This window comes from Panthera uncia, chromosome D1 (genome assembly GCF_023721935.1).
Source record: "Panthera uncia isolate 11264 chromosome D1, Puncia_PCG_1.0, whole genome shotgun sequence".
In the NCBI taxonomy this organism is placed as follows: domain Eukaryota; kingdom Metazoa; phylum Chordata; class Mammalia; order Carnivora; family Felidae; genus Panthera; species Panthera uncia.
Window position 1 is genome coordinate 90,732,547 of NC_064808.1, and position 23,950 is coordinate 90,756,496.

The 23,950-nt window shown below is 39.8% G+C and overlaps 1 protein-coding gene across 1 annotated transcript; it reads right to left on the bottom strand.

Moving 5' to 3' along the window:
* Window positions 1-18,762: 18,762 nt before the first annotated feature.
* Window positions 18,763-19,685, bottom strand: LOC125908685 (putative olfactory receptor 10D3). The gene is given in 2 exon segments (XM_049611399.1): window positions 18,763-19,178; window positions 19,181-19,685. Coding segments are annotated over 2 exon segments (921 nt in total).
* Between the last annotated feature and the right edge of the window lie 4,265 nt (window positions 19,686-23,950).

Consider the following 23,950-nt stretch of genomic DNA (forward strand, 5'->3'; position numbering starts at 1 on the left):
AGTAGGAAAGAAAACCTCTTCAACAAATTATTCTGAAAATTAAATAGCAATATGGGGACAAAACAACCTCAATCTTTGCTCCAGGCCATGGAGCACAAAAACTAATTTAGGTCTAAATTAATCATAGATCTAAATAGAAAAGAAAAGCTCTAAAGCTTCTAGAAGAAAACATAAAAGATGATTTTAATGAGCTGGTATCCCAAATGTAGTGTTTTGCCATTTTTCCTTACATTATTTTGTAGTCTTTTTCTCATGCTGCTACATAATTTTAATAGTTGGCAATTTTGAGAACCATATAATATTATATTAACTCAATGTTACAATTTATCTAACACTATCCACGTCTACACATTTAGGCTATTTCCTTTTTCTGTCGCTATTTGAAGTGAGCTGGCATTATAAAGTATTTTCCTTTGGAACATTTGGTATGATGGTTTCTCAACATTCACCTTGCTGTACTGAGAGGCTAAGAGAAAAATTACCAGGTGTACTCACAACTGCAAAGAAAAGATCTTTCCCTTCCCCCGCTGTTCCCGAAACCAGCCAGGGCGCGCCCGGTCATAGTCTGACATAAAGGCGGGAACCAATCAAGTTCTGCTGAATGGTTTGAAATAAAGGCGGGAACCAATCAAGTTCTACTGAGCGTTCAAATTTAAATGTCAACCTATAACAACTCTGTAACCTCAAAAAAAATCCCTAACTTGTTTGTGCCTGTCTATAAAAGAAGCTGTAAGATCCTTGCTCGGGGCCTCTTGCGTCACCGGCAACGAGTGCGCGGAGGACAGGGTTCGAACCTGCAATAAACGACCCTTGCCACTTGGCTTTGGCTCTGGACTCTGGTGGTTTGTTTTCGGGGGGTCTCTCGAATCGGGGCATATCAGTACCAAAGTATTTGAACACATATATTTATTTATCTTGATTTGGATTATAAAATTGCTTTTCTAAAGGATGCACCAATCTACCTTAAGCCCTTCCAGGAATCATGCTGCATTCTTTTGTGCTTTCATTAACCTTGCCCACTTGATCTCTTCACGACTAGACTTGAAGAGTTAGCTCTTATTTCCTATTTACATTTAAGATTTCTTTTCTCACTGGAAGTTTTTCTTGATATTTCTTCCATTTTTTATTTTTTTATTGTTTGAAATATTTTAAAATACATGTCCCTCTTCAGTGCTCTCATAAAATCCTACATGTTCATGTGTCATTGTAATAACCTTCTTCAGGACGGGATCAGTGGCTTATTTAACTTATAAACCCAGCTCCTGTCACTATACAACATATAAAATTGATACTCAATAAGCACTTGTTGGGTGAATATATAAATCAATACAGGTTACCAATAATTTATGGGTGTTGCCAAATTTCTGTAGCACCTTAATATATGTTTGATTCTTTTATATTATTTTGCTAATTGAATAGATGTAAAATGTCCCATTGACTATACTTTTTATAATTTTTTTTAAGTTTTAATTTATTTAATTTTGAGAGAGACAGAGACAGCTTGAGCGGGGGAGGGGCATAGAGGGTGGGATAGAGAGAACCCCAAGCAGGCTCTGCACTGTCAGTGAAGACACCCATGGGGGGCTCGAACTCACAAAACCATGAGATCATGACCTGAGCTAAAACTGAGAGTCAGAACCTTAACTCACTGAGCCACCCAGGTGCCCCAACTTTTTAAAAATTAATAGTCATGGGGCTTTTGGGTGACTCAGTTGGTTAAGTATTGGACTTTGGCTCAGGTCATGATCTCACTGTTGGTGAGTTCCAGCCCTTATTGGACTCTGCTGTCCACACAGAGCCGCTTCAGATCCTCTGTCCCCCTTTCTCTCTGCCCCTCCTCAGCTTGCACACACGTATGCTCTCTCTCTCAAAAATAAACAAATAAATTAAAATAAAAATTAATAGCCAAGTTAACAATCTATGCTTATTATTTTAGCTTCCTCTTATGTGAAATTTATTTCATTATGTGTTTGAAATATATATACTTCTTATTCTTATTCTACTCAATTTTAACCTATTCTACTTCTTATTCTTATACTTCTTATTCTTATTCTACTGGTGTGGTACTTCTTATTCTACTCAATTTTAACCCATCTGTGATTTTTTTATTTAACCACGTGAAAGATTTGAAATATGCTGAATTATGTCTGCTTCTCCACTATTTGCTAATGTGTGTTCAATTCATCTTCCTTTAATTGAATTCCATCTGTGAACCCACCATATGTGAAGCCATAACAAATATAAAAATCAAAAACACAATCCAGACTTCCAAGAAGCTTAGAGAATACAATATAATGTGACAGGCAACATTATGGTACTTACCACCTAAAATTAGAGCAAAAAGGAAACACAGTCTATGTTTTTTGTAAGAACCAGGTCAGACTTTTTACAGAGAAATTTTGACACATGAAAAAAGAATAAATTGTATTTCAGAGTGGTAACAGCATATCCAAAGGCACCTAATTTTGATAGAGTTTTAGAGAAATGACAAATAATTTCACAATTCTGGACTCAAGGTCAGTGGGGGAGGTGGGGGAGATAGACAATGAGGCTGGATATTTAGGTACAGCTAGATTATAAATATCATAGTGTTTATATTAAAAAGTGTATTTTATTCTGAAATTTATGAATGGGGAGACAAAAAATTTTAAGACATGGGGATAATACCATCAATTGTGCTTTCACATTGTTAACATTAAATACAAAATGAAATTCCTTGAGCAAACTGTTTCTAAGCCATGTAACCAAAACTAAAAGCTTAGGTCATGAATTTAGGTTATTTCTTGTAAATGCCTCTGATAATCATAAAAGAAACTGAAACTATCTTCCTAAAAATTGTATGAAGTCACTTTTAACCAATCTCTTGCTGTCTGGAAATCCCCTTTGTAACTATCAGTCATTGTCAAAATTAAACAACTTCTTTATTTTCACTTTCTAAGACATCCTTTAACTTCATGCCCTTGAGCTTCATATCAGTCTTTGAAGCCCTTAGTTTGTGAACTGTTCTACATGCACAGTAAACTTTTGCTAACTGCTATTTATTGATTCGGTGGTTTTAATTTTTTCTATTTCTGGATTTTTCAGAATATAAACAGATAAAACAGATTTTTTTACATAGTTAATTTTATTCAACAGCCTTATTAGTTATAGAAAACATTTTTTATCAGGTTGCAACAATAATCACACATATTTATTGTAATTAAAGTAATTCATATCAGAGGTACTCAAAATCCAATTAATTGAGTCCCATCATTATTTTAACACCATCGTTCAATATTTCGATTGTTTCCAATTTTTAAAAAGATCTTATAAGTAATATGGTAGTGCACATCTTTGTACATAAATATTTATGCAGAGGTTGTTGTCTCCGCCAAATTATCAAGTAACTTATAAAACACATTTCCTCCTCTATCCCTGTGCCTTCAATGTCAAACACCCTGATAAGTGCTAGTCAGGGAGAACCTTTAACTCAGTGATTGGGAAATGTTTCTACATCCACCAGAGGGCGACAGAGCACAGTTTGCAAAATATTACATTTCGGTAGTTTCCAGGCTGGAGTAATTTATGTCTAGAGTTGCTGACTTATTAGACTGCATCACACATCCAAGATACTGCCAGAACCCTTGTTATCTGTTATTTGTTCAAAAGGAGAAAGTGACCATAGCTTCTGTCTTCACACAGGGAGAAATCGGGGCATACAGATCAAAAGATCCAGGAATGACTTAAAGAATTGGAAGGGACTCTGGATGTCTCATTCTTTTTGAGCACCAGCCCAACATGCAAGGAGAGGACAAAAGTGAATTACCCATTCTTACACCTTTCAGAGTTTCAAATGGAGATTGAACCAATGATTTCCTTTCATTTTGATAAAGTAGGTCACAAGTGAGATCACTGTGACCTTGGACCTCCAACTTTTTTGCATTTCCTTGACTTTATAGAGCAGACTGTCTAAATACAGCCTGGAGGCACACAGCCTAATGCAGCCAGTCCTTTGCTCACATTACAGTAACTGGAGACTCAAAAGAGGGAGGGATTAAGTCCCATTACTTACATATTGATCAAAGAGAATTTCCAAGTTCTCCAGTTCCTGAGGTTGCTAAGAATCAAAACGTAGGAAAACATTCTTATGACCAGGGCTTACAAATTAGCACAAATCTATCTCAGATTCATTATAGATTTAAAATGTACTATTTAACACACCCTGTATGTTTATTACTTCTCTTTTACTCAAATACACACACAATCATAAATATAACTTTAGGAAAACTTATGAAAGATGATCATTCCCTAAAATAAAGCATTTAGTTTAGTCATACTGAATGTAAACACATTCAGATGGTGACTATTGTTTCCATAATTGTCATGACCACTATGGGTCAGTTACCAATAAATGTCTCTAATTTTTATGGCATCCTAAATGACGGGGTTTTGGAGTGATGGGGGTCCAGGGCCGACAGCCAAGAAAGAAGTCTTGAGAGGTCTTTGTTGCAAAAATGGTGACTTTATTAAAGCACAGAGATAGGCACTGTGGGCAGAAAGAGCTGCATTATAAGTGTGAGGGGTAACCGTTTATATACTATGGAGTTGGGGGAGGTAAAGTCAAGAGGAAGTTTCTTAAAGGGATTTGCATATGCTAAAAAAAAGACTCACAAATTACTGGAAGCCTAGCTATTGTCAAGCTAAGGTTGTTTTTCCCTCTAGCAAAGCATTAGCATTAAGACAGTAGGGAGTCCTGGAGGTTAGGCTATTGATAAGATTGCCTTTTTTTGTACTTTACTAAGATATTTGTAAGCTAATGGAGACTCAGCTCCTGTGACCTCTATCCTTTCAACCATTTGTTTTCTGTCCTTACCTTTGTTCTTGGGCAACCAGGAGTGCCTGAAGACTATCACCCATATCCCATGGGCAGGTGGGGTTGGTGGGGGGGTTAGTTTCTGCTTTGCCCTCAGCTTGCCTTATGCTCCTTCATCACTAAATGTAACAGCTTATGAGAGTTTATGGGTGTATTTCAAACCTTTCTTATGATTTGCTAAAACTGAATCTCATTTATTCTACAATAAGGTCTGTGAAACTTTGTAGAACGTTGACATAATTATTTTGCTTCCTTGCTAAAAATTGCATTAGTATGTTTCCATTTTCTATTGAGTCCAAGGCTGGCATGTTGTTTGATATTCAAAACCTTTCGGGATCTGCTCCAAAGTTGAATCATCGGTCTTGTTCGTATTTCCCTTTCATACATGACTTTTCCACGGGCCAACCTAAATTACTTCAGAATTCCTCAAAACAGAGCCGCAAACTTCTCCAGCACAACCCTTACTTACAATATTCTATTGCTGTATGAGGCCATGTTTCACACTATGCTGGGCCATAGATCGTGAATTTTAGTGCATTTCTCACCCGCGCCCTCCTTTGTTGACTCTTGAGTCTTGGTTTTGTTCCTTCTGTGTTATATCACTTTCATTCTTCTTTGTAGATCCAAATCATTCTCATCTTTCAGGACACTATCCAAACAAAACCTTCCTTGATATTCCAAGCTAAGAGTGTCTCTACTCTGAAGTTGTTACAGCAAATACTCAGTGCCCAGGAAGAGACGCATTTGGGGAATCAGAAAAGACTGCTGGCCCAGCAGAGTCACCTCCAAAGGCTGAGTCCCAAACCTTGGCATCGGCCTCCTTTTATGGCTGGGATGGTAGGGAGTTGAGAGACAAAAGAAAAAGGGGAGGGGGCACTTACTGGTGGTGCTCCAGGCAGTTGGTGGACACAGGGGACAAAGAAGATTACAGAAACCAGAAGCGTGCAATGGGAGCATCCAGCTTCGGGAATCTGGCCAGACCCTTTTATCTTGTTTTTACTAGCTTTTCTTCTCGAAGTCTCTTCCTTGGAAGTACAGATAGCACTCCTAACCACTACTACTAAGTTGAGGAAAAAGCATGAGGGGAGGGAAATAAGATGACAAACGTTTTTTAAAATAAGCTGGATAACTGATGCATTGGAATGAATCCCTGCTAAGAATAAAGAAGTTTATATAAAAGAATAAAATCAGAGTGGATCGGTCAACCTTAAAAGTAAAACAGCCAGTTACTTTACCAGCAAAATGGCTTTATTCAGGAATAGGAGAGGAATTGCAATTTTGTTTTTTTTTAATTTTTTTTTTTTAACGTTTATTTATTTTTGAGACAGAGAGAGACAGAGCATGAACGGGGGAGGGGCAGAGAGAGAGGGAGACACAGAATCGGAAACAGGCTCCAGGCTCTGAGCCATCTGCCCAGAGCCTGACGCGGGGCTCGAACTCACGGACCACGAGATCGTGACCTGAGCTGAAGTCGGACGCTTAACCGACTGAGCCACCCAGGCGCCCCAGGAATTGCAATTTTGGACACACAAGCTATGACAAACCATAGGCAAGTCTGGAGATCAAAGGATAGGAAAGTTAGTTTATAGAGAAAAGGATGACGTTGGGAGGGGCTGCTTTGAATCAAAGTCCATTGGAGGAAAGCTAGAGATCAAGGGGGTGAGGGTTTCTCATGAAATGTGACAGTGGAGTTGTGGTATTTTCTGATTGGCTAAGCTTATTGCCAGGCGAGGAGAAATTCTCTCTTCCTCCTGCTGGAGTAGTATAGTAGGCTTCTTCCAGTTGGAATGCAAGGTCTGTTTCTTCCTGGGGGAGTCTGCAATTAATGAGGAGTGGTACAGAGTGAGAGCTCCCCTTTCTGGCCTCCCCCGACTCCATGCTAAATGAGATTTCCTTTATTTATTTCATAGAAGCACTGAAAGATGAACTGAAAATACACAAATGAAAGCATGATTGAATAATGTAAACAATTGCTAACTCTTTTCAGAAAAACACATTGGATAAAAGTGGCTTAAAAGTTAAAAATGTTGAAATTTCTTGATTGAAGAACAAAGTTGACTACCTTTAATCTGACTTAATTACTTAAGGGGGGAAAAATGGAATAGAATCCTGACTGGTAAGGCCCTTCTGTAATCTTGAATTATACTCAAAAGAGAACTTATCTCAGTGAATTAGGTATGTATAAAGACTTCTTCCTCTGAGAATGTCTATCTCTGTATACATAGAGAGGCATATATGTCATAAATATTTATGATAGTCATTATATACAGATACATATATGTGTATATGTGTATACAGTGGCTAAAAACTATACATATATGTTCATCTTTATCTTTAATAAAGTTATATCTTTAATTTACATATATATATTTTATTCAATTATCCAAAAAATATTGGTTTTCAGAAGAGTCATTAGATTGGAAGTTTTTAGATATTTCATCTCTCAAAAGGAATGGTAAATAATGTGATATAATCAAATCTTAAAGCTATATATTTTAATAACCTATGTTATGAAGAAAGTATCTTAGGATGGTGTGAGGCCAGCAGTAGCAAGCTTCCTTAGGAAATGAAATGTAATTCCTCCTTTTCAATTTTCTATAATTATAATCATGTCATCAAAAAAAAAAAAAAAAACGATGGATTTTGATTTTTCACCTAAGTACTTTCAAGAGTTGAGTTTTTGCTACCCTACTTGAATGGCATCCCAGTTTTCTTTAATAAGAGGATCATTCTCAAGATTATTTCTATAGTGATGGGGCTTCTGGGTGGCTCAGTCAGTTAAGCGTCAGACTTCGGTTCGGGTCATGATCTCGCGGTTCGTCAGTTCAAGCCCCGCGTCGGGCTCTGTGCTGATAGCTCGGAGCCTGGAGCCTGTTTCAGATTCTGTGTCTCCCTCTCTCTCTCTGACCCTCCCCCATTCGTGCTCTGTCTCTCTCTGTCTCAAAAATAAATAAACGTTAAAAATAAAAATAAAAATAAAAAAAAGATTATTTCTGTAGTGAATACTCAATGCCTAGGTCACAGCACATACATTTATAAGAAGTGCACTTAGAACCGATAGTGACACTTGCAACACAATCTGAGAGGTTAGAGGAGAATTTGTGATTTAAAGAAAGAACTTTCTATGTGCCTGTGTCTGAGAGGGACCAGTCTACCTGATACTGTGGTTTCCTGGGCCTTCATTTGTGTTCTCTATTCTCAATGCAACACTGAAGTTAATTTTTGCTACTATAGTTATTAATGGGTCTACAGTGGAAATGTGTTGGACTTCTTTCTTATTTGGAGTCATTTCCTCCATCTTGAATTTAATGAACAAAGGCAGTTTGAGACAGAAATGCATTCCAAGCGTTCCACAGACTTAAGTAAATTTTGTTCTCCAAAAATAGGAACAAAGTAATACAATTTTATTACTATGTTACATAGTTTTAAACAGTACCTACACCATTAAGGGGTCAAAACTCTCAATCACGGGGCGCCTGGGTGGCTCAGTCGGTTGGGCGTCTGACTTCAGCTGGGGTCACGATCTCCCGGTCTGTGAGTTCGAGCCCGCGTGGGGCTCTGGGCTGATGGCTCAGAGCCTGGAGCCTGCTTCCGATTCTGTGTCTCCCTCTGTCTCTGCCCCTCCCCCGTTCATGCTCTGTCTCTCTCTGTCTCAAAAATAAATAAAAAACGTTAAAAAGAAATTAAAAAAAAAAACTCTCAATCAGGAAAGCTCTCAGAATGGGTAAGTGGGGTGAGTGGGGTCAGCTGCTCTCTGCTATATTCATTAGTGGCCAGAAATAAAATAAAGTGGTTAGAAATTAAAATGTGTTGATGGAGTTCTTGGACCGCATTCTGAATATCTTTGTTAAAAGAAATTTGGAACTAAGCCTGAAGTATTCAAAACTTACCACAGAACAAAATTACTCTATTTTCCCCAAATAAAGGCAAGGCAGATGGTATTTTGTGTTATGTATTTATATAACTGTAAACTGTGTTAATCCTAGAGGTGGTACAAATTTCCAGTCATGGATATTTCCACAATGAAATGTGTAGGATATTTAAGTATTGGGAATGTTGATGGTTTGGGTGAATTTGGCAACACATGGTAATTGGTTCCTTTTTACAGTGGGTTTTTTGAAAGTTTCCTTTTCTTCTTTAACAGATGAGTAAAGATGTACAGATGAATTTTCTTCATCAGATTATGGGATTTTGTTTCCCTTTTACTGTTTAAGTCTTCCTCCATCTGATATTCATTTGGATACATATTGTAATTTTTTTAATGTTTCTTTATTTTTGAGAAAGAGAGAGTGGCAGAGAGAGAGGGACACACAGAATCTGAAACAGGCTGCAGGCTCTGATCTGTCTGCACAGAGTACGACGTGGGGCTCGAACTTGTGAACCGCAAGATCATGACCTGAGCCAAAGTCGGACGCTTAACTGACTGAGCCACCCAGGCGCACCCATTTGGGTACATATTGTGAGTTTAGATGTTTTCCTCCCAAAATCAATTTTCCACATTTTAAAAATAATAAGCCTTTCTTTTTCATTGTTTTTTGTTTGTTTTTTGAGAGAGAGAGAGAGAGAGAGAGCAGGGGAGGAGCAGGGAGAGGGGGAAGCAAGGATCTGAAGGGCACTTGCACTGACAGCAGAGAGCCCAATGTGGGGCTGATGTGGGGCTCGAACTCACTAACCCCGGAACCCTGAGATCATGACCTAAACTGAAGTCAGATGCTTAACCGACTGGGCCACCCAGTGCATTGTTTTAAGGCAAGCACTCCTTTAAATATTAAGTTCTAACACATGTTTGTTCTTTGTTTTTTGTTTTTCTTTTTAATCGCTCTGAATCCTTTTTAAGGGATTGGTGTGCTGATTTCCAATCAGTAAATAACTACCCCTGGTTTTAACGAATGATGCTGGAAATCTTCTGGGTCATGTGGAGGGTGCGATCATTCATTGTTAAATTTTTTTTCTTCATATTCTCTGAGAGCCAGGACCTCTAGCACTGAAACTACACTCGTCTTGTAAGGCTGAGGGACATCTGCTCAAGACCAACATACAATTGCAAGGCTTGGGTTTACCCAAGGTAAGGATTTACCCCAATGTCTTTCTAGGACCTGTCCCACTGAGTAGCTAGGGGTTTTGTCCTCCTGTGCGCTTCTAGTCTGACATGCCAATATTCTCTGCAAGGCAGACAGATTCACAAGAGCTTATCTGTCCGTACAGCCCTCGGAACAGCCTGTAAGAAATTACCACGAATGTAATGGCATAAAACCATGCCAATTTATTGTCTTAGAGCTTTGGAGGTTAAAGGTCCAAAATGAGTCTCCCTGTGCTAAAATCAAGGTGTTGACAGGGCTGGGCTCCTCCTCAGCCACCATTTCTCCATTTCCCTCTCCTACCTCCCTCTTGCACTCGTAAGAACATTTGTAATTACATTGCACTTACTGCCATCATCTAGGAGAATCTCCTAATCTAAACGTCAGCTAATTAGCGGGGTGCCTGGGTGGCTCAGTCAGATAAGCGTCTGACTTCGGCTCAGGTCGATCTCACGGTTCATGAGTCTGAGCCCCTGCGTCAGGCTCTCTGCTGACAGCTCGGAGCCTGGAGCCTGCTTCAGATTTTGTGTCTCCCTCTCTCTCTCTGACCCTCCCCTGCTCACATTCTGTCTCTCCTTCAAAAATAAATAATATTTAAAAAAAATTTTTTTAAAGTCAGCTAATTAGCAACCTTAACTCTATCTACATCCTTGATTCCCCTTTGCCACTAACCTAACATATGCACAGGATCTGGGGATTAGAACATGGATATCTTCGGGAAGCATTAATCTGCCTACCAGACCAGCTGATAGGTTTCTCCCCTGCTGAGCATTCTGATTCCATCATTAGTCAATTCTTCCTGGACAGGAATGTTAAACATGCTCCTAAGGATCATCAGGAACATTCAGTCTACCCAAGCAGGGTTTCTGGATTTCATAAGTAAATCCACCTGTCCTTCTATGTCCATCAAGAGTAGGTTGCCAAAAATGTCACCTTGAATGCTCATTCACAAATTGAGGGATCTGAAAGCCAATAAATTTCGTTAGCTGCTTAAAAATATTGGACAAGTCTTTCAGATTACTCCATTTTGTTTCAAAAATTGATAGTTGAGTTGTTGCCAGAGGTGAAGTAGAGAACCTGAGAGTTTAAGTCTGGCTCTCTTGCTTGTTTTGAATCAGACAAGCATTTGTGTTTTACAGGTAATTGAAATTGACGCCTGAGCCTGTTGCCATGACAATTTGTGCCTGTTGCTATAACAACAGACATCTTCCCAGAAAATGGATTTGGTAAAAGCAAAGAAACAAAACAAACAAAAATGTTCACTCAACTAATCAAAGTCTACAAATTATCTTGACTACCTAGTCTTTGGCCCTGCACAAGGCCGTGGGGTTAGACTGATTTTAGAAAGACAGCTAAATGGGGATAGACTGATTTTAGAAAGACAGCTAAATTGTTCCTGCTTTTATGCAGCTTTGAGCCTGGCAGAGAACCTGATGTACTTCTGCGTTAAGCATTTTGCTCAAGAGAGCAAAAAGCAATAGTCTCCAGTAAGACAAGTATGAGTTAAGTCTTTGGAGTGAGTCTAAAAGTCAGAGAGAGCAACAAGCAAAAAAAATTAATTCGAAGGGAATTTAAGTTTCGGTAAACAGAAAAACAGTCAAAAGGCTGGAGCCAGGCGATGGTAGGAACCGAATGGGAGCATTGGTATAGCAAGTAGAAATGGATCAAGGATGTGTGCCTGCTGTTTGACTACTTGTTGTTCTGAACCCAGTTTCCAAAAGGAGGTGGGGAGAGAATGATGTCCTCACACATCCAAGCAATTCTCTGACATTAGCCGGGTGTCCTACAAAATCTAGCTCAGTTCTGACACTATCTACCTGGAGATAACATCAGATCCCACAAGATAAGCTCTCCCACACACACATTTTGGAGGCCAATTGCAAGTCTGGGTTGTTACCTGGGCTTCTGACCAGCTGGCTACAGGTTGGAGGTTCCCATGGTCCCCCCCTTTTGGGGGTTCAATTCATTTATTAGAGCAGCTCACAGAACTCAGGGAAATATCTTACTTACTGGATGACCAGTTTGTTATAAAAGGACAGAACTCAGGAACATCCAGATGGAAAAGCTGCATAGGGCAAGGTGTGGGGATAGTGCACAGAGTGCCCATACCCTCTCCAGACATGCCACTTTCCTTGCAACTACAGGCGTTCAACAACCTGGAAGCTTTCCAAACCCCGTCCTTCTGGGGTTTTATGGAGGCTTCATCACTGAGCCACGATTGATGAAATCCTTGGCCAGTGCTGACTCACTCCACCTCTAAGTTCTCTTCTCTCTGTAGAAATCAGAGTGTAAGACTAAAAGTTGCAACCTTTTATTCATTGTTGGCTCCCTTGGCAACCAGCCCCCATCGTTAGGTGCTTTCCAAAAGTCAGCTCATTAACAGATATGGTGTGTGGAAAGGGGTTTGTTAGAAGTAACGAGACACCCATTTCACCTCTATGCTCTGAAGTGATCTCAGGAACTGTGGATGAGGGACCAAATATAACAAATGATGCCCCCATTGCTCTTATCTCTCAGGAAATTCCAAGAGTTTGGGGACCTGTGAGCCAGGAACTGGGGACAAAGTTCCTGATCATTCAGGAATATATTTGGTCATTCACATAAATTCACAGAAATCACATCAGAACTTGCTAAGTCATTTCGTAGGCAAGTCACAGGGCAAATGAGGGTATATTCAGATACATTTATTCAATGGAAATCTGTATAAACATTAAAAAGGCAAAAGTATTATTCAATAAGAAATTCGAAAACTGTGTCGAGATACAGAAAATGCATATAGTGTTACGTTAAGGGAAAAATAGGATTTCGTAGCTCATCGATTATGAAACAATTCACATTAAAAGGATATGGGGGAAAATTGGAACCCTCGTGCTCTGTTGGTGGTAATGAATGTAAAATGGTACAGCCGTTGTGGAAAATGGTATGGAGAGTTCTTGAAAAATTAAAACCAGGACTAACCTATGACCCAGCAATTCCACTTCTGGGTACATATCCAAAAGAATTGAAAGCAGGGTCTCAAAGAGATAGTTGTACACCCATGTCTATAGTAGCATTATTCACAATAGTTACAATGTGGAAACAGTGTGTGTCCATCCATAGATCAACGACTGGCATATGCATACAATTGGATATTACACAGCCTTAAAAAGAAAGTAAATTCTCAGTATGCTACAACACGGGCAGAAGGTCATGATGCTAAATGAATTAAGTTAGCCACAAAGAGACAAATACTACCTGATTCCACTTTACGTGAGGAAGTCAAAGTCATAAAGACAGAAAATGTAATAGTAGTTGCCAGGGTCTGAGGGGAGGAGTGAGTGGGGGTTATTTTTTAATAGGTGAGGAGTTTCATTTTACACGATAAAAAGAGTTGTGGGGTAGAGAGTGACAGCTGCACAATGTGAACGTATTTAATACTCCTGAACTGCACACTTAAAAAAAGAAAGGATACATGAAAGTTTTATTGGAGTGGGGGAGAGGAGGAAGAGGTTTTTCCTTCTCTTTTTCTTTCTTTCTTTCTTTTTTTTTTTTTTTTTTTAATGTTTATTTTTGAGAGAGGCAGACAGAGTGAGAGCCGGGGAGGGGCAGAGAGAGGGAGACACAGAATCTGAAACAGGCTCCAGGCTCTGAGCTGTCAGCACACAGTACAATGCGGGGCTTGAATCCACAAACTGCGCGATCACGACCTGAGCCAAAGTCAAGATGCTTAACCGACTGAGCCACTCAGGCAGCCCTTCTCTTCTTCTCTTTCTCCAGTAATAGAATTATAAGCATTTCCATTTTCTCCAAAACTGATTTTGTGTTTAAATAGCAACTTTTATTGTCTTCTTATGATTATGAAACTAATGCATGAAATAGGAAAATATAGAAAAATGCAAAGAAGAAAGCATTTTTTTCTGGTAATATCACATAAGCCATAATTAGTTTCAATAGTGTGTTTAGTGTTCTTTGTTTTGCAAATATGTGTATATATATCCTTTTTTTTTTTTTTCTTTTTTTTTTCATAACATTCAGAACTCATTCCAGGATATGAGCCAGAAAAACTTGCTCGGGACCAGTGGGTGAGAAGGGGATAGATCATGGGGAGTACGGTGCAGGACAAAACTTTTAACCATTTAAGTCCAGACTGGAGGTCCTGAATACTAGGTGAAGATAAGGAAGTGAGTAGGAGTATGCATGTAGAAAGAGAGAGAGAAAGAAAAGGAAAGAAGAAAAAGCGAATTTCTTTTAAAATGAACACATTTGGGGTGCCTGGGTGGCTCAGCTGGTTGAGCACCCAACTCTTGATTTTGGCTCAGGTCATGATCTCAGAGTCGTGGGATCGAGCCCTGCACTGGGCTCCATGCTGGGTGTGGAGCCTACTTGGGATTCTCTCTCTCCCTCTCCCTCTGCTCTCCCCTGCTCATGCTCACTCTCTCTTTCTCAAAAACTAAAATAATTAATTAATTAATTAATTAATTAAAATTAAAATAAATAAAGTGCACAGTGACCACATTGAGAGGAAGGTAGAGCCCTGCCTTTCAAACTGATGTGGACAAGGATTAATCCAAGGTGAGCTTGGGTTCTTGATGCAACAGAATTAATAGGGTTTATCTTTATGAAGTAGGAATGACTGGGAATTTTGAGGATGAAAAATAGAAATGATGTTACTATGGAAGAGAATAAAATATTCATTAATCAAACTTTTAAGTGAAATTAACATAAAATGGAAGCTTAGAAAATCTCTAAGATTAATGCAGATAATTTCAAGTTAACCATCTTCCCTCCTCATCCCATTCTACAGAATTTTTTCTTCCCACCCATTAGAATTGCTTCTATGTCTAAATGTCTAAACAGACATTTAACAAATACCGACTGAATTACTTCTCCAGGGTGTCTTGAGGGAGAGAGAGATTTGAGGGTATTGGGCTGATCTTCAGTCAAATCAAAATCTAGAGAACTGTTTCTATGTATCTTCTCATCTGCCTTTTTGTTTCTCTTTCCCTCAACCATAAACAGACACCTCTCATCTCCTTTCTGTTACTTCAGGGGGAAATTTGCATTTAAAAAGCGAATATAGAATTTGGGAAGAAATTCATTTTTTAATGGCAGAATTTCTGGCATGAAAAAGATGAAATACTTTGGAACAGGTGTTCTGACCAGCATGATTGAGACTATACTTTTACGGAGACTTTAAAGGTGGCTCAGTGTACACATTTTGTGTTCACCTTCCTTGTTTTATTATACTAGGAAGCATGTTAACGGGAGGGGGGAGCATGGGTGGCTCAGTTGGTTGAGTGTCAGACTCTTGATTTAGCTCCAGTCATGATCTCATGGTTTGTGAGTTCAAGCCCCACGACAGGGATCTGTGCTGACAGCACAGAGCCTGCTTAGGCTTCTCTGTCTCCCTCTCTCTGGCCCTCCCCTCACCGCCACACACCCTAGCTTTCTCTCTTTCAAAATAAATAAACATTAAAACAAATTTTTAATGAGTTCACAGGATCTGAATCCTCTTTAAGGAACATTAGTAGGCTGTATTTTATTGCTTCCATCATAGACTGGCAGGCGGCAGGTGTCCTGCCTCCCACTATCTCCTAATTGGGCATTCAGAGCTCAATACGTGAGTAGGCTCAATAAATGTATCTTGTAAATATTTTGTTAACATGAATTTCAGTATCCCTAAAGTAAAAGTTGTTTTTACTTTAAAACCTTTCAGTTTGCTCCAGGGTATTGCGGGAGGGAACGGAAAAGATCTCTGGGAGTTGTGAGGTCTGGCTCTTCTTCCTGAAACTAATTATTGAATAAAGGGAACAGCTCAACTGAAAAGAGAGCCAAAGTGCTGGTTGACTCAGAAAAATTTGCTTCTAATTAACAAATAAAGAGGAAGGAGGAGTTAAAGCCTAGAGTGCCACTCACTCTGCCTTTGCTCCAGCAAAAGGGAACAACCAGGAACACAGAGGAGCTTTTCTGTTGTGATGGTGAACAGTCTCAGACAGATTTGTACAGGAAGCCTAGCTTTAGGGAATGTTGCAAGAAATGCGTGAATTAAATGTTTAAACAATAGTACTACCAAGCTACGAATTCATAATTCGCTAATAAGAAACTTTTAAAATCCCAAAGGCTTCTCCCATTAAAAATGGGGTCAAAATTAATTTACATAAGCTGTGAGTAAAATCAGATTTGGTTAAGCAGTAACAGATAGCAAAAGAGAGGGGTGCCTGGGTGGCGCAGTTGGTCAAGCAGCAGACTCTTGATCTTGGCTCAGGGCATGATCTCACAGTCATGAGTTTGAGCCCCCAGTTGGATTCTGCATTGATGGCGCGAAGCCTCCTTGAGATTCTGTCCCTCCTTCTCTCTGCCCCTCCCCTGCACGTGCTCTCTCTCTCTCTCTCAAAATAAATAAATTTTTAAAATTAAAAAAAAAAAGAAGAAAAAAGCAAAAGAGTTATTGTGATGGGGCACCTGGGTGGTTCAGTCGGATAAGCTGCCGACTTCAGCTCAGGTCATGATCTCACAGTTTGTGGGTTGGAGCCCCACATCAGGCTCTGTGCTGACAGCTCAGTCAGTCATATGCGCTCTCTCTCTCCCTCTCTCTCTAAAAAATAAATGAAATGAAATGAAATGAAATGAAATGAAATAAGTAAAATAAAATAGATAAAATAAAAATAAATTAAATAAAAAAATTTTTAAAAAGGGATATTGTGATGATGGCTTAGCATGCCTTTAAAAATGGATGCAGCATTTGTCTTCACTTTTAAATCATATACATATACTTATACATATACATATACATATACATATGTATACATATGTGTACATATACACTCAAAGATTCCAGTTCTTTCATTTATAGTCCTGTACTCTTTTATTCTGGAAAAAGATATGGAGAAAGATGTGAGACTTCTTATTGCTGTGTGGCCCTTCTTTCTTGCTTTTCTGTTGCTGTGTCCCAGCTGGTTCCTAGATGGTATGTCCCATCATATCTCACTATGGGACCAGAGCCCTCTGCCATGTATGTTGGTGTGCTAAACACAGCACTGACGGCCCTGGTTACTATTTCTTTCATTAAGGGTGAGAAAAAATGTCCTTTTCCAGGATATTTTATTTTCATGGGTTGGCATTAATAAAAGTAAGTGCTCTTACTTAGTACCTGTCTGTTCTTAACTGGAAGATTCCTAAGCATCTGAAAAGCAGTTTCTTAATATTTAACAACAAAAGCCTCAGCCTCATAACCTGGCCCCATCATGTTCCAGTTGTGAAATCTTGAATGAGAAACATGTTTTTTCTTCTAAGCCTTAGGAATTCATCAATAAAATGGGAATGATAACACAAAAAGCACAAGATTGTTTTGAGTATTAAATGGGATCATTTTGTATAGCATTTAGCATAGTATCTGACAAATAGTAAGGGCTATATAAATAATAATCTTCATACTATTGACCCAAAGACGGAAACTGGAGGAACAATCGGTAAAGAGGCTATTTAAAGCAATTATATACTTGGTATTTCCAAGGATTCAGAAAATTCTGGAAGGAAACATTGCTATTAGGAGTTATGTCTAGGGTTTCTTGGGAGGGGATTGTGGAGGTTAACTTGTGTAATATACCAATGAATCAAGACATTTTCGAGTATAGTGTTTAAGTCAGAGGTGCAAAGGGTCGAGGTGAAATTATGTGTACTTTAGGCAGTTAATATGACAGATCCAGAAAAATCCACCTTCGCCTTCTATAACACTTCAGATACAATCACCATGCTTCCGTGCAGCCATCTGTGAACCAAAGTAGGTATCTTTGATGTATATCAAATAAGGAAGATATCACATAAGACCAAGTATAATAATAAATATTTCATTTATAATTGTTTTTATTGAAAAAGCAGAATTGTTTGGCAGACTACGGAATGAACCTTGGAATTTTAACAAGTGTAGTAAGTCCAAGGGAATGTTGAAGAGAATCCACATCACGGTTTTTAGCTTCAGAAGGAACCATGCAGCTCACATACTCCAAAGGCTGTCAGACTTTTTCCAATGGAATTTTGCCCAGATATCTAATAGATAAAGTACGTAAAAGGGAAGTCCTCACTTTACTTAACTTGGAAGACTTAAAATAAATTCGCTGGAGACCTGGGGCTCTTTGAGTCTTCCTTGGAAAACCACTGGTTCAGTCTAATAACTTGCCTTATAAACCCACTGTTTTATCACACTTTTAATCACACTATGAGCTATGAGGTCGTGAAATGGAAACGTCTACTCTGGGACACTAGTCGCAAAGCTTTCACTTTCCTTGCATAGGTGGGAGCTAATCACATTTGCCTAAGTAGCTACGAGTGGAGAAAATGGGAATGAGGACAATCATGGGATGGAGAGAAAAACATCTTTGTTGATAAATTCTAAGTTATTCCGCTTTTATACAGTTGAGAAAGAAAGAGAAAACATTTAGTCTGCTAACGCTGAAGGAGGCAAGATCCTATTATGGTCCCTCAATCAGTCACTTAAAATCCCGTTCTTCTATTTATTGTCTTTCCTCATAAGCTTCATCTGACACATAGTTTAGAGGGACATGACCTGGAAAAGGTAGACAAAATGCTGCAGTGGCAAAGACCAACTGTCTTCCTTGTAGTGGCAGAAGGTTCTCCACCGAAAAAAGGCAAAACCACAGCAACACAGACCAGGGAGACGGGACTTAGGTAATACAAGAAAATCAAATAGACAAAGCAATGAAGTATTGTGATAGAGTGAGCCATGCCATTCAGCATGTGCTGAAATTTCAGCAATCCATGTGAGGATTCCAGAAAAGTATTTCGCATGTTAGGCCAGGAAGAATTCCATATCGTCAACCCATCCATCCACTCTTACTATCTCTCAGAAACGTGGTTTGTCCTGTGCAAAATTGTTTTCAGGGCTGTTTTAACCTCCTTATTCCTCAAGGTATAGATTAAAAGGTTCAGCATTGGTCCTACGAGATTCATCAGAATTTGAACCTCAGTTCCCAGCATGGGGTTGGGTGTGGGCCGCAGGTAGACAGTGATGATGGGCCCATAGGCACAAAGGATGGCAATGAGGTGGGCACTGCAAGTGGAGAAGGCCCGGCGGCGGCCCTTGGTTGAACGAATATGCAAGATGGAGATGGTGACGCGGGATAGAAGGATTAGAAAAAAGCAGAGGAGAGATACCAAGCCAACATTGGTGAAACTCGCCCTCTGGGCTAAGGATGTATCAGCACAGGCCAATGGCAGGAGTGCTGGAATATCACAGAAGAAGTGGTCCACTTATTGGGACCACAGCATGGCAAAGTGAAGGTGAGCAAAGTCAAAATGCTGGAATGGATATACCCCAACACCCATGTGCCCACAGCCGGGGCCCCACAGAGTCTACGGTTCATGATGGCTGCGGACCACAGAGGGTAACAGACAGCAGCAAAGTGGCCATAGGCCATCACAGTATACAAGAAGCATTCGATGCTGCCAAGGAAATGGAAGAAGGAGACCTGGGAGACACAGTTCTTATACAAAATGAGGGGGCCAGTAAGGTACGGTGGCATTTTAGGACAGGTCACAGAAGAGAAACTCATGTCAAAAACAGACAAGTTCCCCAGGAAAAAATACATGGGTGCATGAAGGCGAGTGGAAGAAAGAACAGCCATGAGGATAGACACATTTCCCAGCAGGGTGCAGGCATAGAAGGGCAAGAACAAGACAAAAACTGTAGTCTCCAACCCCTCTGTGTGTGGAATTCCCAACAGGATGAATTCGGTCACCACCGAGCAATTCTTCTCCATGAGAGCCGGTTCTAGGGGAGTTTTTGAAAAGGAAGCAGAGGACATGATGTCAGCAAACATACTGGGGAAATGAAATAAGTAATTGAAATGATGGCATTTTGGTTCCAAATTAAGGGAAAATTGCTTATGGTCCATACTACAAGGCATTTTAACTAGAACATAGTTCCCATAGAAAACTTAATAGTTTCTGTACCAAAAATTTTTATTATGCTGATTCTAAATGTAAAGATCCCTTATTAAAACAATATATTTTTTTTTTTATTTTCAACGTTTTTTTATTTTTTATTTTTGGGACAGAGAGAGACAGAGCATGAACGGCGGAGGGGCAGAGAGAGAGGGAGACACAGAATCGGAAACAGGCTCCAGGCTCCGAGCCGTCAGCCCAGAGCCCGACGCGGGGCTCGAACTCACGGACCGCGAGATCGTGACCTGGCTGAAGTCGGACGCTTAACCGACTGCGCCACCCAGGCGCCCCAATTAAAACAATATTTAAAACACAAGCATCTTAGGAGTGCCTGGATGGCTCAGTTGGTTAAGCATCCAAACGTGGCTCAGGTCATGATTTCACAGTTTGTGGGTTCAAGCTCCATGTCGGGCTCTGTGTAGGCAGTGTGGAACCTGGAACCTGCTCAAATTCTGTGTGTTCCTCTCTCTCTGCCCCTCTCCCACTTGCTCTCTCTCTCTCTCTCTCTCTCTCTCAAAAATGAATAAAGATTAATTAAAAAAGCATCTTAGAGCAAAGATTTTCAAAGGGAAGGACAGGGCCCACACAGACGTGTGCTCCCTCAGAGATGTAAGAACCCTCAGAATCAACCAGGGGCATTTCGTATCTCGCGATATAAACTACAACTTGAGACTCGCTGTATTTATTGTCACTACTATAGGCAACATTATATTTTCACTCCCTCTCTCTTTTTTTTTTTTTTTTTTTTGAGAGCCGTAAGGGTGGAACAATCACGGCTTTACAGCTGGAAATGCTGACACACCATGATCTCAGTTCATTGAACCCTCACTTTAAGTTTTTGACATGAATCTATAGAAAAGAAAACATCTGACCATAAACACCTCTTCTAAATTGAGGTTGTTAGAAATGGCAGAACTCGGGATCTAAATGTGTTTTTTCTCCTGACACCATCAGTCTTTCCACCAGATGCATCTGTGGTGGACTGTGACATCACTGGTCTTGTCAAATTTTGTCCCAGGGTTATTCACAGTTTTCCTGTGGATGTCACCAGGCTCTGAAAAAATGTTCCTGATCCTCCTTAGAAAGCAATGGAAAGCCAACCTGTCTCCCCGTCTTGCAACACCAACACCACCACCTAGGCACTAAGATACAAAGTCTGGGGAGTAAACACTTCTTGATGTGCACTGCTGTATCCTCAGTGCAGAAAACCATGCCTAGCACAGAGTAGGTTCTTAATAAACGCTTGATGAATGAAGCAGTGAACTGACTCACTCAATGATTGGTAAAATTGGATAACATTCAGTTATTTTGTCTTGTCTAAGGACTTACATGAAACCATCAGATATCAGTGCCCATACAACCTTGTAAAGAAGCACAATCATAGGGGCATCTGGGTGGCTCAGTCGGTTGAGTGTCCGACTTCAGCTCAGGTCATGATCTCACGGTTCATGAGTTCAAGCCCCACATCAGGCTCCGTGCTGACAGCTCAGAGCCTGGATCCCACTTTGGATTCTGTGTCTCCCTCTCTCTGCCCCTTTCCCACTCACACTCCGTCTCTCTCTCAAAAATAAATAAACATTAAAAAAATTTCTTTTAATAAAAAAAAGAAGCATGCTCATATACTTGTTCCTGCTTGGCCCTATTCTTCTGAATATTTAGAATTTCTCTGTTGACCTTCATGGCATCTGTACCCAGGAAGAAGTTCTGCACTGTACTCTAATAGGTGACCAGACCCGAGATAAGAGCTGCACATAATCTATACTACCTCCCCCAAAGTCCTGGATGTTTTGTCAAGAGGAGTCATATATTACAGTGACTCCTCTTGACTGAAGGTGTCCAGGTCTAGGCTCATTTAGAATATCTAATCTTTTATAATCATTTTGAATCAAGTCCAAATCATTGGTTATAAAGGCAATAACAAGGGTGGAGTTTTTGAGTTGGTGGGCCAACATGATGAGTTGAAAGACAAACCAAGCAAATAATGTCCTATTTTTGTGCTTAATAGCTCCATGTTCCTATTCATCCTGAACTCTGAGACCATTTGTAAAGCAAGGACTCCAAGTTCTTCTCTCCCCTGGACATATGAGAAAGTAAAGAGGAGTAGAAAGAATAAGATGAAGATAGCACTTATTAACGTTACTGACAAGGAGGAGATTTGATCCTTTCACCATCTGTCTCTCCAGGATCTTCTGCCCAAATTTGCCTTTGATGTCACATGGTAAACCTGGGTCAGGGATCTCCTCCCATTATCTGAGAATCCCTTTCTTCTTAGTGAAATAAACTCAGGTTAAATGACATAAAGCTGAAATGTACCTCTGTCTTCTTCAAAGATTTATTCCAAGACACTAGTAGCTACATTGTTTTCTCTTACGTGGAAATATAAATGCCCTTGGAGGCCCTTGGGATCCTATTTCCTGAGTGAATTCTGATTCAAGGGGGTTGTTGAATAAAAGGAGTAATTAGAAGTAAATAAATGACCTAGTTGAAACAGAATATGCTCATGTTGCCCCTTGTGAGATTACTGCAAGGTGAACAAGATAGAATCTTATCTGTACTTTCTATTTCTGTGGTTGACCTAAGGAAGTGAGAGAAAAGCAGAGGGGTACAGCTCAATATTAGGACAAATGTAGAAAGCATTTTCCCAGTTTCAGGGTATAGTAGTAGAATTAGAAGTAACAACTATATTATAGCTCAGGCTTTTAAATATCCAGTTTCAAGTACTTTCTCTTGAATTGTTCTCCATAGCTCTTCTCCTAACTTTCAGGTGTTGTTTTCTAGTATTTTGATTTAGAAATATAATGTCCATGATCAGACTCTCCAACAAGCAGCTCTGTCAATTGGCAAAGCTGGCTTCCGTCAACTAGGACTTGTTCTCCACATGGGTTTTCTGGAATGGTATTAACATATTAAACAACAAATATTTATTAAGAATTTTTACCACTATGCCCAAGACACGTTTGCAGAATCTGGAATTTCTCTTCTAGGAGGGGTAATCAAGAAACTTGCCACTTGAGACCAGATGCTTGAAATGTGAGAATTGTTCACCTTTCATGTACAAGAGCGTTATAGTTTTCAAAGAACCAAAAAAAATAAAATAAAATAATAAAATCAAATAAGCATAAATTGTAGAAGGAGAGAAAGCAAAAGGAAAAGGGATCAACAATGCTAAAATCTGGCTCTCTGAAAAGACTAAGAGAAGAGATATACATCTGTAAAGATGATTACTGGAAAAAACAGAGAAGGCACATATAAACTTTATTTTGGGGGCACCTGGGTGGCTCAGTGGGTTGAACGGTCAACTTTGGCTCAGGTCATGATCTCACGGTTTGGGGGTTGAGCCCCGTGGCGGGCTCTGTGCTGACAGCTCCGAGCCTGGAGCTTGCTTTGGATTCTGTGTCTCCCTCTCTCCCTTTGCCCCTTCCCTGCTCATGTTCTGTGTGTGTCTCTCTCTCAAAAACAAATAAATATTTAAAAATAAAAAATACATTAAATTAACCTTTAAAATTATCAGTAGATTATGTTTACTAGTTAATTAATGAAATTTTAAAGTAACTATAATGATTAAATTTTGAAGAAAAGTCATCAATTCAAAGCAGTCTCTGTATTGGATGTCAATGTGGAAGCTGCTGAGGAACAAGATCAGAAAGCCCCCCACTGTCCCTTGCAAGATGACCAGCCACTGGGGGTCTGTGCTGGTACACTGCATCCCTGCCCCTAGAGGCACTGGCATTGTCTCAGCCCCTGTGCCCAAGAAGCTACTGATGATGGCCGGTATTGACGACTGCCACAGCTTGGCCAGGGGATGCACTGCCATCCTGGGCAGCTTCACCAAGGTCACTTCCGATTCCATTTTCAAGACATACAGCTGTCTCACCCCTCACCTCTGGAAAGAGACTGTATTCACCAAGTCTCCTTATCAGGAATTCACTGACCATCTTGTAAAGACCCACACCAGAGTCTCCGCATAGAGGACCCAGGCTCCAGCTGTGGCCACAACATAGTTTTATACAAGAAAAATAAAGTAAAGCCTGTTTAAAAAAAAAAAAAATCATAAGAAGAATGGATCAATCCTAGTAGTTGT